The 11750-nt window shown below is 35.2% G+C and overlaps 2 protein-coding genes across 2 annotated transcripts; one reads left to right on the plus strand and one right to left on the minus strand.

The window, feature by feature from the left end:
* The first annotated feature begins 5524 nt into the window (after positions 1-5524).
* Positions 5525-8556, plus strand: LOC107926827 (uncharacterized). Its single transcript, XM_016857759.2, has 5 exons — positions 5525-5937; positions 6833-7122; positions 7197-7286; positions 7653-8017; positions 8131-8556. Exons 1-5 carry the CDS (start codon positions 5724-5726, stop codon positions 8393-8395), a joined length of 1224 nt encoding a protein of 407 aa, XP_016713248.1. The 5' UTR covers positions 5525-5723; the 3' UTR covers positions 8396-8556.
* A 311-nt stretch (positions 8557-8867) lies between these two features.
* LOC107926826 (pentatricopeptide repeat-containing protein At3g26782, mitochondrial) lies at positions 8868-11356 on the minus strand. Its single transcript, XM_016857758.2, has one exon. The coding sequence runs from the start codon at positions 11282-11284 to the stop codon at positions 8963-8965; it is 2322 nt and encodes a 773-aa protein (XP_016713247.2). The 5' UTR covers positions 11285-11356; the 3' UTR covers positions 8868-8962.
* Between the last annotated feature and the right edge of the window lie 394 nt (positions 11357-11750).

An 11750-nucleotide genomic window follows, 5' to 3' on the forward strand; every position in this document is an offset into this window, starting at 1 on the left:
GCAAAAAAAGGTCGAAGTTGTTAGACAACAGAACAGGGGTAAGATTGAAGATTTTACTGTACTTATTAGCTAAACCAAAAATTTGAAAAATTTTATGGTAGAAAGGTATTTGAGTCTAATTTTAAAGACATCAAGCGGACCTTAATTTGGAATTTTGTAGCTCAAGATATAAATAATTTAGTAACAGTGACACTAGTAGACAACTTTGAAGGAACATATAAGTAAATAGTAAAAACATATACGAATATTTAGCTAGCACGAGTTACATTAAAAATGGACCACACGGCCAAGGCCAATTTGGGCCGAGTGGGCCACACGAGCGTGTGGGCCCACACGGGCAGACCATATGGGCGTGTGAGCCCATTTTTACTGAATTGATTGCTAAGGTTGCACGGGTCGCCCAAGTCAACTGTGAACCTACTGTAGGGTCGGTAAGCATCACTTAGACCCCCTAATTGTACGAACTGACTGTTTGATTTATATATGTGTTGTGCATGATGATAGTATACTTGTATACTGAATTTGTTATATGTACTGATGTCCCGCGATAGCATGTCATGACTTGTATGTTGCATTGCATGGGATTGAGTTAATTATATTTGGAGGAAGTGCACTGAAAAGCTCTTAAGGCTGCAAATTACAAGTTGCCCAAGTCGACTGCAAATTACTATTTTGTGCCGCATTCGGTACTACCTGGAGTGTAAGGATGGGTGGGTTGATTTGATCCCCAAATGGAGTGTAGGGTTGGACGGAGATGGTGTGTAGAGGTTGGTTGGGTAGGACTTTGCTACTGAATACTGCATGACTGCTACTGATACTGTGATGGGCTAAGGCTCTACTGCATATTTGATACTGTACTGAAATGGGCTAAGACCCAAACTGTTACTGATACTAAAAAAGGGCTTAGGCTTAAGACTGCTTTAACTGTGCACTGTGATTTGCTGTTGTTTGTTTTCTGTGGGATTACGCACTGAGTTTTCATAAACTTGCCCCTTTTGTTTAAATATGCATAGGTAATCCCCAGATCTAGACGGATCGGTGCGGTGGAGGACTCAGCGGTGACCACGGTTTTGGACTTTCATGGTTCTTAACCCATATTTACGATAATTGGTTTTATTAATATTCTATTTTTACTGGCTAAGTTTTTGGGTTGTAATTGGATTTTCGAATTTTGGTTTTGAGTTTTAATTATCTTTACCTTATAGATTACAACTGCTAGTAGTAGGAAACCTCGATTTTCAAAAGAAAGAAATACTTTTCCTAAACGCATGATTGTTTAATCTATTTTAAAAGCTTTCGCAAACAAATAACGTTTTGAAACTATCGATTAAATAAGCAACACAATTTTGGAACTAATAAGATATTAAGATAATGAATTCAATGGAAATGGTTTTAACGTGACGACACGATTTTCAAACACCCTATCATGTGACATTACTAGATCCGGCCATAACGTCTGAGCCAGATTTGGGATGTTACCAAATGGCTCCAAAATTGTCTTTATTACCAACATGTGCCTTTTTTTTAACTAAAAAAAGTATCTTATTAGTTATAAAATTAAGTTTAAAGGCAAATAGTTCTTAGTAAAGAAATGAGAAACCAAATAAAATACAACAAACTTGGGTTGCGTTGGGTTGGTTTGGGGTCAAGTTCTTCAAAAGAATTTAGGGTCGGGGTTGGGGTGGATCTTTTCTTCTTGGGTCGGGATTTGGGTTGAGATAGCCTAGCATCGGGTATAGGTTAGGGCGGGTAAAAATTTGACTTGCAATTTTGCTTATTTTTTCACTGCAATCAGTAATAATTTGCACCACCAGCAAATTGTCGCATTCAAGTGAGACTTTTTTTATATCCTACTTCCTAAGTAATGTTGAGATTATCATATATTGCCCATAGCTTCACCTGCAAAATAGTACAAGTACCCAAATATCAACTAAATCCATCAATTCAATGTCTACAACTATCATGGCGTACTCTCTCTGTTATAGCATGATGATTACTAGTGTCTATTAGTCCATGGCAATTGATCTTTATCTTGCCCTTCTCTAGTATCTTGTTGGGATTTCGTGCTCTGAGTGCATTGATTTTGTCATTATGCTTATAATTTTTTGAACAACTTGAGTAAGTACAATTCTATATTTATATTATTATATTTTGTATAATTTGTTCTTAATGGTTTTTGCATGAAAAACAAAATGAATAAAGAAAATATTGGACCATTAATTACCTAATGTTTAACTAATAATAAGTTACATCATAGGGATAAATTATGATGTGGGAATACAACTTATATTAATAGGTAATCTAAATAGTCCATAGTTTGAGGAATTAAAATGGGTAATTGATTCAAGACACTATGATGTTATCTATCAAGTCTAATTGATGAGATGCCTTGCCTTGGGTATTGGAAGAGATGTCTCTCCAAAAGATAGAGACATAAATGTGATCGTCTGGATTGACAATATATCAGACATGATTCAAGTTAAATTTTTCCTAAATTTTTTTATGAATTTATTCACTTGTAACGTTCATAGTATGGTTTACCTTAGTCTTGAGTAAGTGATTGACTATGTGTATGTAACTCAGATACTTTGATATATTGAAAGTTTGTGCTCAGTTGGTATCAGAGTCGAAAATTAGTATGTTGGGTATATGACTTGTGCATGGCATGGTTTCACCTACAATAGTAGAATTCATAGCTCATTTAAAGAGTAAATGATATCCTCTCACTAGTATTGTATGACTTAAGAGATAAAATAGGATCATATTGGGTGAATGGATTTAACCCAATGAAATTAAGGATATCATATAAGGGTAACATATTAATGACACAATCATTGGACAAAAAAATCTAAGTTGCTTTCGTAATGATATATAATAAGGAGTTTAGTCATGATACTTTTAGTGTATTGACTCCATGACTAAATAATGTTGTAATTAATAGACGAAGAGTTGTAACTTAATTACAAATTATTTAAGCCCTAGTTATATATGCTCGATTGGTCCTAAGTCTGCTAGCTCAGTGCAACCTTGTATGATTTCAAATAAGAACCGATACGATAAATGAATGAAAATGACAGAAGAAAAATAGATTGCATGAATTACTAACTGCGATAATTGCATTTTCTTAAAAGGGACAAGATATGGCTTAGAATTTAATTTAATTTAATTTATTTGGATTGTTATTTAATTGATTGTAATTAAATAATTGAAGTTCAAAGTAAAAATTAAAGTAACTAGCTATCGCAAGTTTTATTAAACATGACAATTTATTTATTTATAGATTCTAATATGGTAAAAAACATAATAACTTTGTTGAGATTAGAATTGGTTAAAGGAAAATAATTTAATAGAAATATTTAATTTTAAATTAATTAGATAAATAATGTTTTCGGAACAAAAAAACTAATTATTGGGTTGGATAAATATATAAAATTGTTTTCATTTAATTTAAAATTAGACTGTAGATATAATTGCACTTAATGCATGAAAAAACCCAACAAGCTTATATGTAATAGGGGTGGGCAGCACACTAGGAATCCTAGAGTGTCTGTTGCTCACTACACAGTCCTAGAGGAACTCTGAATTTTCTATTAAAATATTATTCTTCCCTCTCTTCTTGTACTAGTAGAACTCTTGTGATTTTCCCTATATATAGAGACTATGGGGTAGCTAAAAATACACATAATTGGTATGTGGATACTCTATCAAAATTTAGGGGCAATTTATTTAGCTGTAAATAACTTTTATTTTTTGTGAATACTCGTGATAGAGAATTTCGATTTTGGTTCTTTATAGAGAAAGTGAACTTTCCCGACTGGAAAGTTTTAGTTTTCATTCTGTGTTCGGTTCATGATAAAAGTTGACTCTCTTAGAATCAAAGGGTTCGATAATAGTTGAGAAGATTATTGAGTCAAAAGCCATGATTTGATAGAACTCCTTAAGCGAAAACACAAGTATAAAATTTAGTAAAATTTATTGCTATAGATATCACCACAAAGGTTCAGTTTTATGAAAACTTTATAATTCTATCGTGCAACAAAACACTTTTCATAAATAATTGTTCCAACACCTCTTCCATCCAACCACAACTATGCTTTTACAATCTATCACTTGTTTTGTTTTAAAAGTTGTCATAATCCTTCTTGACCAAGCTAGACTTTAAGTAATTATAGTAGAAGTATAAATTACCAATTGAGATAATTCACGTGTTTTCCTTTGCTTACGGGTCTCATAGATAGTTCCTTAACCACCATCCATTATTCGTAATTATCGCTCTCAAATGGCCATGATCACTGCTCCTCCCTGATTAGTTCATTCTACAACATCTCACTACTTTCCTTCAATGGTGATATCCTTAGACATGCCTCATTCAGATGACCATAAGCATCACAACGAAAATAAATATGCGACAAGCTTTTATACTCAACTCTTTGTAAAAAGTTATCTTCACTTTAGAAATCAACCACTTACATAGATACATGAACACATTGCCAATATAACATACTGACCTCTCACTCTTCTTTTTGTCTTAACATCAACTTGAATAACCTTACCAATAGTCTCCCCAATAATGCTCAAAAAGCTTTTTTTTTATAGAACTCACTAAAGAGATCCAATAGTCTGATCTAAACAAACATTATAAGGTTGTGATTGTAAAGTGGAGAATGATGGAGACCATGGTTGAATAGTGAAAAAATGACCAAAGATGACCTAAGGCCCCTTTAATAGTACCTTATCATAATCCATCATGGAACTCAATCTTGCCATATAATCATCGTTTTCCAAATCCATAACCTACACTATTTTGCATAGGCTTACCAAAGCTAAGATTCAATTCAAGAGCATGTTATAACTGATTCTCCTACCCAATTGCTTAAGGATTACTATCTAAGGCATACTCTTTTCAATCCCAAAACTTGGATTGACGAAACACCAACCACTATCCCAGTTATTCACTTTCGACTAATTCTCTATCCTTTCCAATCCTATTCACATAAGTGATTCTACCCCTTAATATTGAATTCATTAAAGTATACTCGAATGATGCCTTCTTACCCTCTAATGGCTCCATTATTGAATCTCCATTACCAAGAGGATTTTTTGTTTGTTTCTGAAACTTATTCATAGCCCTATCGGTACCATCTAGTGGCAAAGCCTCCCTTCCGAAATCTTGAAAGTCTCCTTCAATCTCCATTTCCAAGCTTTTTTGCCTAAATTTTTTTTTTGTCAAAGGTCTACAATACAAATGTGATAACTTTAACTAATGAACACCAAAATAATAAATATGATATAATATATTTAAACATGTTTAATAAGCATATCATATAAACATGTATAGATATTTAAGTTGTAGAAAAGAGGCTTATAAGTTGATTGTAAGAGTGAATGAAAAATATAAGTTTAGTGGGCTATGCCTATATAAGCCTAAAACGCAAATGGGCTAAAAGGATGGTATTGGCTCCATTTACATATCAAAACCCAAGCCCAGTAGAGAATTAATTTAGTTTTTCATTATCCTACCAAAAGGAAAACGAGTAATTCTAATTACTACTGAAAAAAGATAATAGCCCTTTTTATTTCTTTTTAGAGGAGCAGAAGAAAAGGGAAAACTTTCCCCTACATATTTTCCTTTTCTACAAAAATAAAATTCTTGAAAGCTCCCAGTTTTACAAACGGCACCAAACGTTCGAAGAAAGAAACAATCGGTGATTAGTTGAGAGAAAATGGGTGACAATCTATTTGAAGGGTTACCACCTCCATCTCATTACCAGCAACTACAAGGAAAAGAAAATGAAGAAGTAGAGGGGAAAGAAGGCAATGATCAAATTAGTTTCTCTTTGAAGACAAGTAGTAGCAGCAATAACAAGGAAGCTTCTCCAAAACCAGTTCTTAAAAGTGCTCTTAAGAGACCTAAGCCTACAGAATCTAACCCTGAAGGTGAACCCTACCTACAATTTGCACAATTCTTGTTCTTTTTCCCTTTTCTTTCTTTTCTGGGTTCGTATAATTTTATGTCTTTTATTTGATTTTGAATTCTTGTTGTTGCAATTTTACTTATTATGAAGTGGAATTTGACATGGGTTTTGCTTTTTGGATGTAATGTGACTTTTTTGTGATAATTTTGGGATTTTGCAGCAATTTTCAGTCTAAAATTTCGTTTTTTCAGTGGGGTAAATTTTTTCCGGGGTTGGGGGTTATTGGGGATTGAATTTTTTAGAGTAATTTTGTTCTTATGCATGAGGTTAATACGCATTGCAGTTTGGAAGAAATTGCTTTGGAAACGATACTTAAGTATGGCCTTGGCTTTTGTGAACATGCACTTACCTTGTTATTTTATTCTTTGGTATATGAGAGACTAGGAGCAAACAGAGATGAAATTTTGAGTTCCTGTGTTTAGTTGTTCTGAAAATTGAAATGGAAAGGAGGAATTGTAGTTGGGAGGTTGATTTGACTATATTTACTGACTTAAGATAGGTTCTAGTCTTATGTATACGGCGGTGTATGCGTTTTATGATTTGGCCTTTTTCTTTTTTAACTGAATGATAAAATAGTACATGAAAATGGTTTCATTTTCATTCGGGTGAAAGGAGGACGAGATCAGGAGAATGAAGAAACTGGCTTTTTGTGTTATAATATTTTAAATATATTTATATGAGACTTGGATATTGAAATGATTTGTTTTGGCATAATATAACTCAAAGGGAAAGTACTTGTGTGCTATTTTTGTTTGTTAGTTTTACGATTTTGCTACTTGACAACTTCTCCCTAGAAGCTTCTTTTTGGCTGAACTCTCTTTGCAAGTAGCTGATTGTTTATGCATTGTACTACCCAGCTGCTGTACAAGAAAAGCGCTTGAGATTTAAGATGACAACAGATGCCTCAGAGACACAAGTTATTGAGGCAATGCAGAAGATTGCGTCGCATATCAAGAACCCCACCAAGTTTTCTAAGGCTTCAAAGCTTGCCATACAGTTGATACAGGCTGGAAGTGTGAAGGGTGGGACTAGTGAACATTTTTTTGCTATATTGGAGGCTGCAATGTCATGCACAACTTCTTGTACTGATCCTTCAGTACGAGGTGATTATCATTCACTGTTCTCAGCAGCACAAGATGCAGCTGAGGTATGATTTTAGTTTGCATTACAAATATAAGGCTTTCTTCCTTGAATATTTTCTTACTTTATCTTTCCTTGCAGTGCCTAAACAAGAGGCAGAAGAACCAACTGACTGTATGGACATTTAGGGCGGTGATGGCAAATGACTTTCTAACTGATGACAGCTTTGTGGTACTTACTTTATTTTTACTTTTAGTATGTTTTGTTGCAATAGTACTGTCATTCATGAGTTATTCATTTTTCTGAGTACATCATGTTGACAAACATAGAGACAATTATATGCTGTGATGCTGGTGTAAGGTATTTTTTTTTGGTGGGGGGGGGGGCAAAACTGGGGATTTTGTAACAGTTTAAATGGTGTTGTAATGTATTTTTTAGCATTAGTGAAAAGCAGATCTTGTAAACATCATGAGTTTTCCTTAGTGAAGGTTGTTGTTTGCTTGACTAAAATGCTTTTTGACAATACTGTTTAAACTGATTCCTTTTTCTTAGTATGTTACTGATGGTGTCTTTATATGTTGTTTCTGAACATTATAGTTTTCGAAAACTGCTAGTAAATTAAAAGATGCAATATGTAGTCTTCCATTTGCGACTGAGGATGATGACATAGATGAAGCTGCTACCCTGAAAGATGAGACTGAAACTGGTAATGAAGAAGACGACAAGAAACAAACTATAGTTGAGTCAGCTGAAGAAAATAACAAGGATGAGTCAGATCCTTTCGGACTTGATGCTCTGATTCCTAGTTCTGGCAAAAAAGATGATAGAGCAAAAGGAAGGAAAGATGTGGCAACCAAGAGCAGGAAAGATGATGAGGAGGACACTAAGATATTTCTCAAGTCAAAGAGAGAAGCCTTGATTTCTTGTTTAGAAATTGCTGCTCGACGTTATAAAACACCATGGTAAGTGTTCATTGTTTGCTGCTGCTAATTAAAGGATAAGAAACTCTGCTTTTATATAGTTGCTTGTGTTTAGTTTTATTTAGTAGATTAATTGCATGCTTTATTCTTCTTAGGTGCCAGACAGTTATAGACATCTTGGTAAAGCATGCATTTGACAATGTAGCAAGGTTTACATCTCGACAAAGGGATGCCATTGAAAAACTATGGGCTTCTGTTTGGGAGCAACAAATACGTAGGAAGCAAGGGAAATCAGTAACTGGGAAACTTGACGTGAATGCTTTTGAATGGCTTCAGCAGAAATATTCTACTGAGAAGATCAGCATTCGGCATTCTGTTGGTGCTAGTGGAGACCGTCGATGTCAACAATGGCTTGGTTAATCACTTATTTTTTTTTCATGTTCTCAAGGAGTATTGTGATCTAACTCTTATCCAGAAAACAAATTGAAACCGTTGATTGAAAATCTGTTCATGTGAATGTAATACTCTTCAAGTGTGTAATATTTTGAAGGAGACAATTCAGAATACTTGTTTCTTCTCAACATTTTCCCTTCATCTGGTTTAATTCTTCAAAAATAGCCTTAATGTATTCTGGGATGATTGTTGATGAAACACAACGGGTTTAAGACCCTCTTCATTTGGTTATGCTTCCTAGTCGTTGAAAGAAGGGTCTAAGGTCTGAACCTGATAAATCTTTGATATTCTTCACTTCACCATATGTGGCAAAAGTAATAATATTCAGTTTCTAGCTGATTAATGTTACTGCAGTGATCTCAGGAAGGTAACAAATGAAACTTGAAGGAAGATAATCAACTGCTGATCCAATGATGCTGGTTTAAGCAACAGGTAAAAATGAAGAGTGTGAGAGAATTTTAATTTCCTTTTCATTAACTTTTAACTGTACATATTCTCACTGTGTTCTTGGAACATACATACACAACTGGGGTGCTACCAGTAATCTCCACAGGAACAGTTTCCGTCTCTGAAGTGGTGAAAGCGCTTTCGATCACGTACTATTATTACTCTCTGATATATTTTAGACAGCAGCTTAGTTGCAGTGTGACAGTCCTTACAAACTCTCAGATTTTTTACAATCTGAATTGGAGTGCCTGGAGCTGTGCTAATGAGACCAAAAGCGATAGCCAATTTTTCGCTGTGATAATTGAGTGCCGTTTCTTTCTCTTCCTCATCTATATTTCTTAAGACAGCAGAAGTGTCTGCCATGTACCCTGCCTCCTTTAGCTTGTTTCCCATCTCAGACACCATATCATTTATCTTTTCGATTTCTGGGTGTGCTTTATCTCCCATTATGAACTCATGAACATATCCATTTACTTCGATACAGCTGAGCCCTGGTTCTTTTCTCATTCCCTTGTTCTTCATTGCTTTTCTCACCTCTGCAACGTCATTCCACCTATTTGCCACTGCATATATATTTGAAATAGAAACATTATAACCACAGTTTTGAGGTTCCAGGTAAACAAGTTGCCTAGCAGCCATTTCCCCTAATACAGTGTTGTGGTGAAGCTTGCATGCAGCAAGAAGAGCACTCCATATAATGGAGTTTGCCCTTATAGGCAAGCTTTTGATAATCCCATAGGCCTCATCAAGCAGTCCTGCTCGACCAAGAAGATCCACCATACAACCATAGTGTTCAATCTTAGGAACCAATACAAATGCATGAACCATTTTCTCAAAAATTAACTTCCCTTCTTCCACCAATCCTGCATGGCTACAAGCATTTAGAAGTCCAATAAATGTGATATCATTTGGCCTAACACCCTCTCTTTCCATCTCGGAGAATAGCTCCAAAGCCTCCTTACCGCATCCATGCATTCCTAATCCTGCCATCATCGTATTCCACATACCAATATCTCTATCTTTAACTTCCTTGAACAGTTTCCAAGCCCCATCAATGTCTCCACACTTGGCATACATTTCCAATAGTGCGGTTTTTAATATCGTATCCATTTCAACAGCTTGCCTGTTTATGACAGTATGAACCCATTTACCCATATCAAGGGCTCCAGTCTCTGCACAAAGTGAAAGCATCGTAGTTATTGTTACTTGGTTAGGTCTCACCCCATTTTCCCTCATCTTGACAAAAAGATCAAAAGCCTGATCTATGCAATGTGTTTGCGCATAAGCTGCAATCATAGCACTCCAGATCATAACATCTTTGTCTTTAACTGAGTCAAAAACTGCTCTAGCATTCCTTATCTCTCCACATTTCCCATACATATCAACCAGAGCAGTAGCAAGAGCCAGAGACGAACAAATCCCGTTTCTCAAAATATAAACGTGTAATTGTTTTCCCAGTTCTAAAGCCCCCACAAAACCACACTCTACAACTAAACACAGCAAAGTAATCTCGTTTGGCTTTATCCTTTCTTCAATCATTCTAGCAAAAAGCTTCATTCCCTCTTCTAATTTATTGCAATGAATATATCCAGCTATCATAGCAGTCCATGAAACAACAGTTTTCTGGTTCAATCCATTGAAAAGCAGTCTTGCAGAAGCTAAATTTCCACTTTTGGCATACATATGAATGAAAGCAGTAGTTAACTGAAAACCCATTTTCTCAAGATTCCTTGTAACATAAGCATGCATTGCTTTTCCCATTTCAACATCCATGCGGTCTGCAAATAAAGTAATCATGCTAATCATGGCAACTTCACTAGGTCTTATCTGTAAAACTTGCATCTTTCTTATCATCTCCAATGCTTCCATGTACAATTTGCTTCTAACATAGCATCTAATCATTGTACTCCAAGAAACAGCATCTCTTTCATACATATTATCAAACAACAATCTGGCAGAGACAACACTGTCACATTCACTATACATTTGTATCAAAGCATTACTTACAAAAACATCTTCAGTCAATCCATTCTTCACAGCAAAACCATGTATTTCTTTGCCCAATTGGGTGTTTGAAACAAAACTACAAGCTTTCAGTATTGCAGGGACCATGAAGTTATCAACTTCATAATCCATTCTTCTCAAATAAGTATAGATGTCAAGTGCACTGTGGGGTTGGCTGTTTTTAGTGTAAGATGTAATAAGGAAATTGAATTGTGCTGAAGGGCTGAACTTGGTTTCATTGAAGTGGGTTTTCACCATTAGAGCATGGGTTTGCCTGGTTTGTTCAAGGGTGGGTTGAAGAAAAGTTTCAGATTTTGGAATTTGGATGAATTTGATTGTTGAAGCCAAGGCAGAAGGAGAAGAAAGTGACGGTTTCTCTGTTGCAGCTACTTTCATCATGTCCATGGCGTTTTGTTATCTTCACAAATAAAATATCTGGTTTGCAAAACTTCAGTTCTTTTTCCCACTGATAGTTTGCACTATGCTGTTTTGTGCCTTTCATAGAACTTTAGAGGTTTTCAAGCTTCCCCTTCGGCCCAAAATTAGGTGGGCCGAAGTACACCTAATATCTCCACTAAAACCCTAAAATTCTCCCATCCTTTCATATTTCTCTGCTATAGGGTTTCACATAAACCTCTAAATTCTTCAATCTTCCTTGTGCAGAACTCCAAGCCCCAAATATCAGCAAAAGACAAAACATTTTCATGTTCTACCTTAGTGTTTTGCTTGATTTTTATGGTCATATAGCACTCATCGAAGGCTTGCAGGTGACTTTTATTGTGAGCTCAAAAGTTGTGCAATATCATAAATATCATCCCCTTCAACAAAAAATATATGATATTTCTGATAAATATTAAAAGTGCTCATGGGC

This window comes from Gossypium hirsutum, chromosome D11 (genome assembly GCF_007990345.1).
Source record: "Gossypium hirsutum isolate 1008001.06 chromosome D11, Gossypium_hirsutum_v2.1, whole genome shotgun sequence".
Taxonomy (NCBI): domain Eukaryota; kingdom Viridiplantae; phylum Streptophyta; class Magnoliopsida; order Malvales; family Malvaceae; genus Gossypium; species Gossypium hirsutum.

Bases quoted from the DNA above. Each gene is read 5' to 3' on its own strand.
- LOC107926827 (XM_016857759.2), top strand. From the start codon at position 5,724: ATGGGTGACAATCTATTTGAAGGGTTACCACCTCCATCTCATTACCAG. The intron at 7,123-7,196 runs GTATGATTTTAG...CTTTCCTTGCAG, and splicing joins CAGCACAAGATGCAGCTGAG to TGCCTAAACAAGAGGCAGAA. The intron at 7,287-7,652 runs GTACTTACTTTA...TGAACATTATAG, and splicing joins TAACTGATGACAGCTTTGTG to TTTTCGAAAACTGCTAGTAA.
- LOC107926826 (XM_016857758.2), bottom strand. From the start codon at position 11,284: ATGGACATGATGAAAGTAGCTGCAACAGAGAAACCGTCACTTTCTTCT.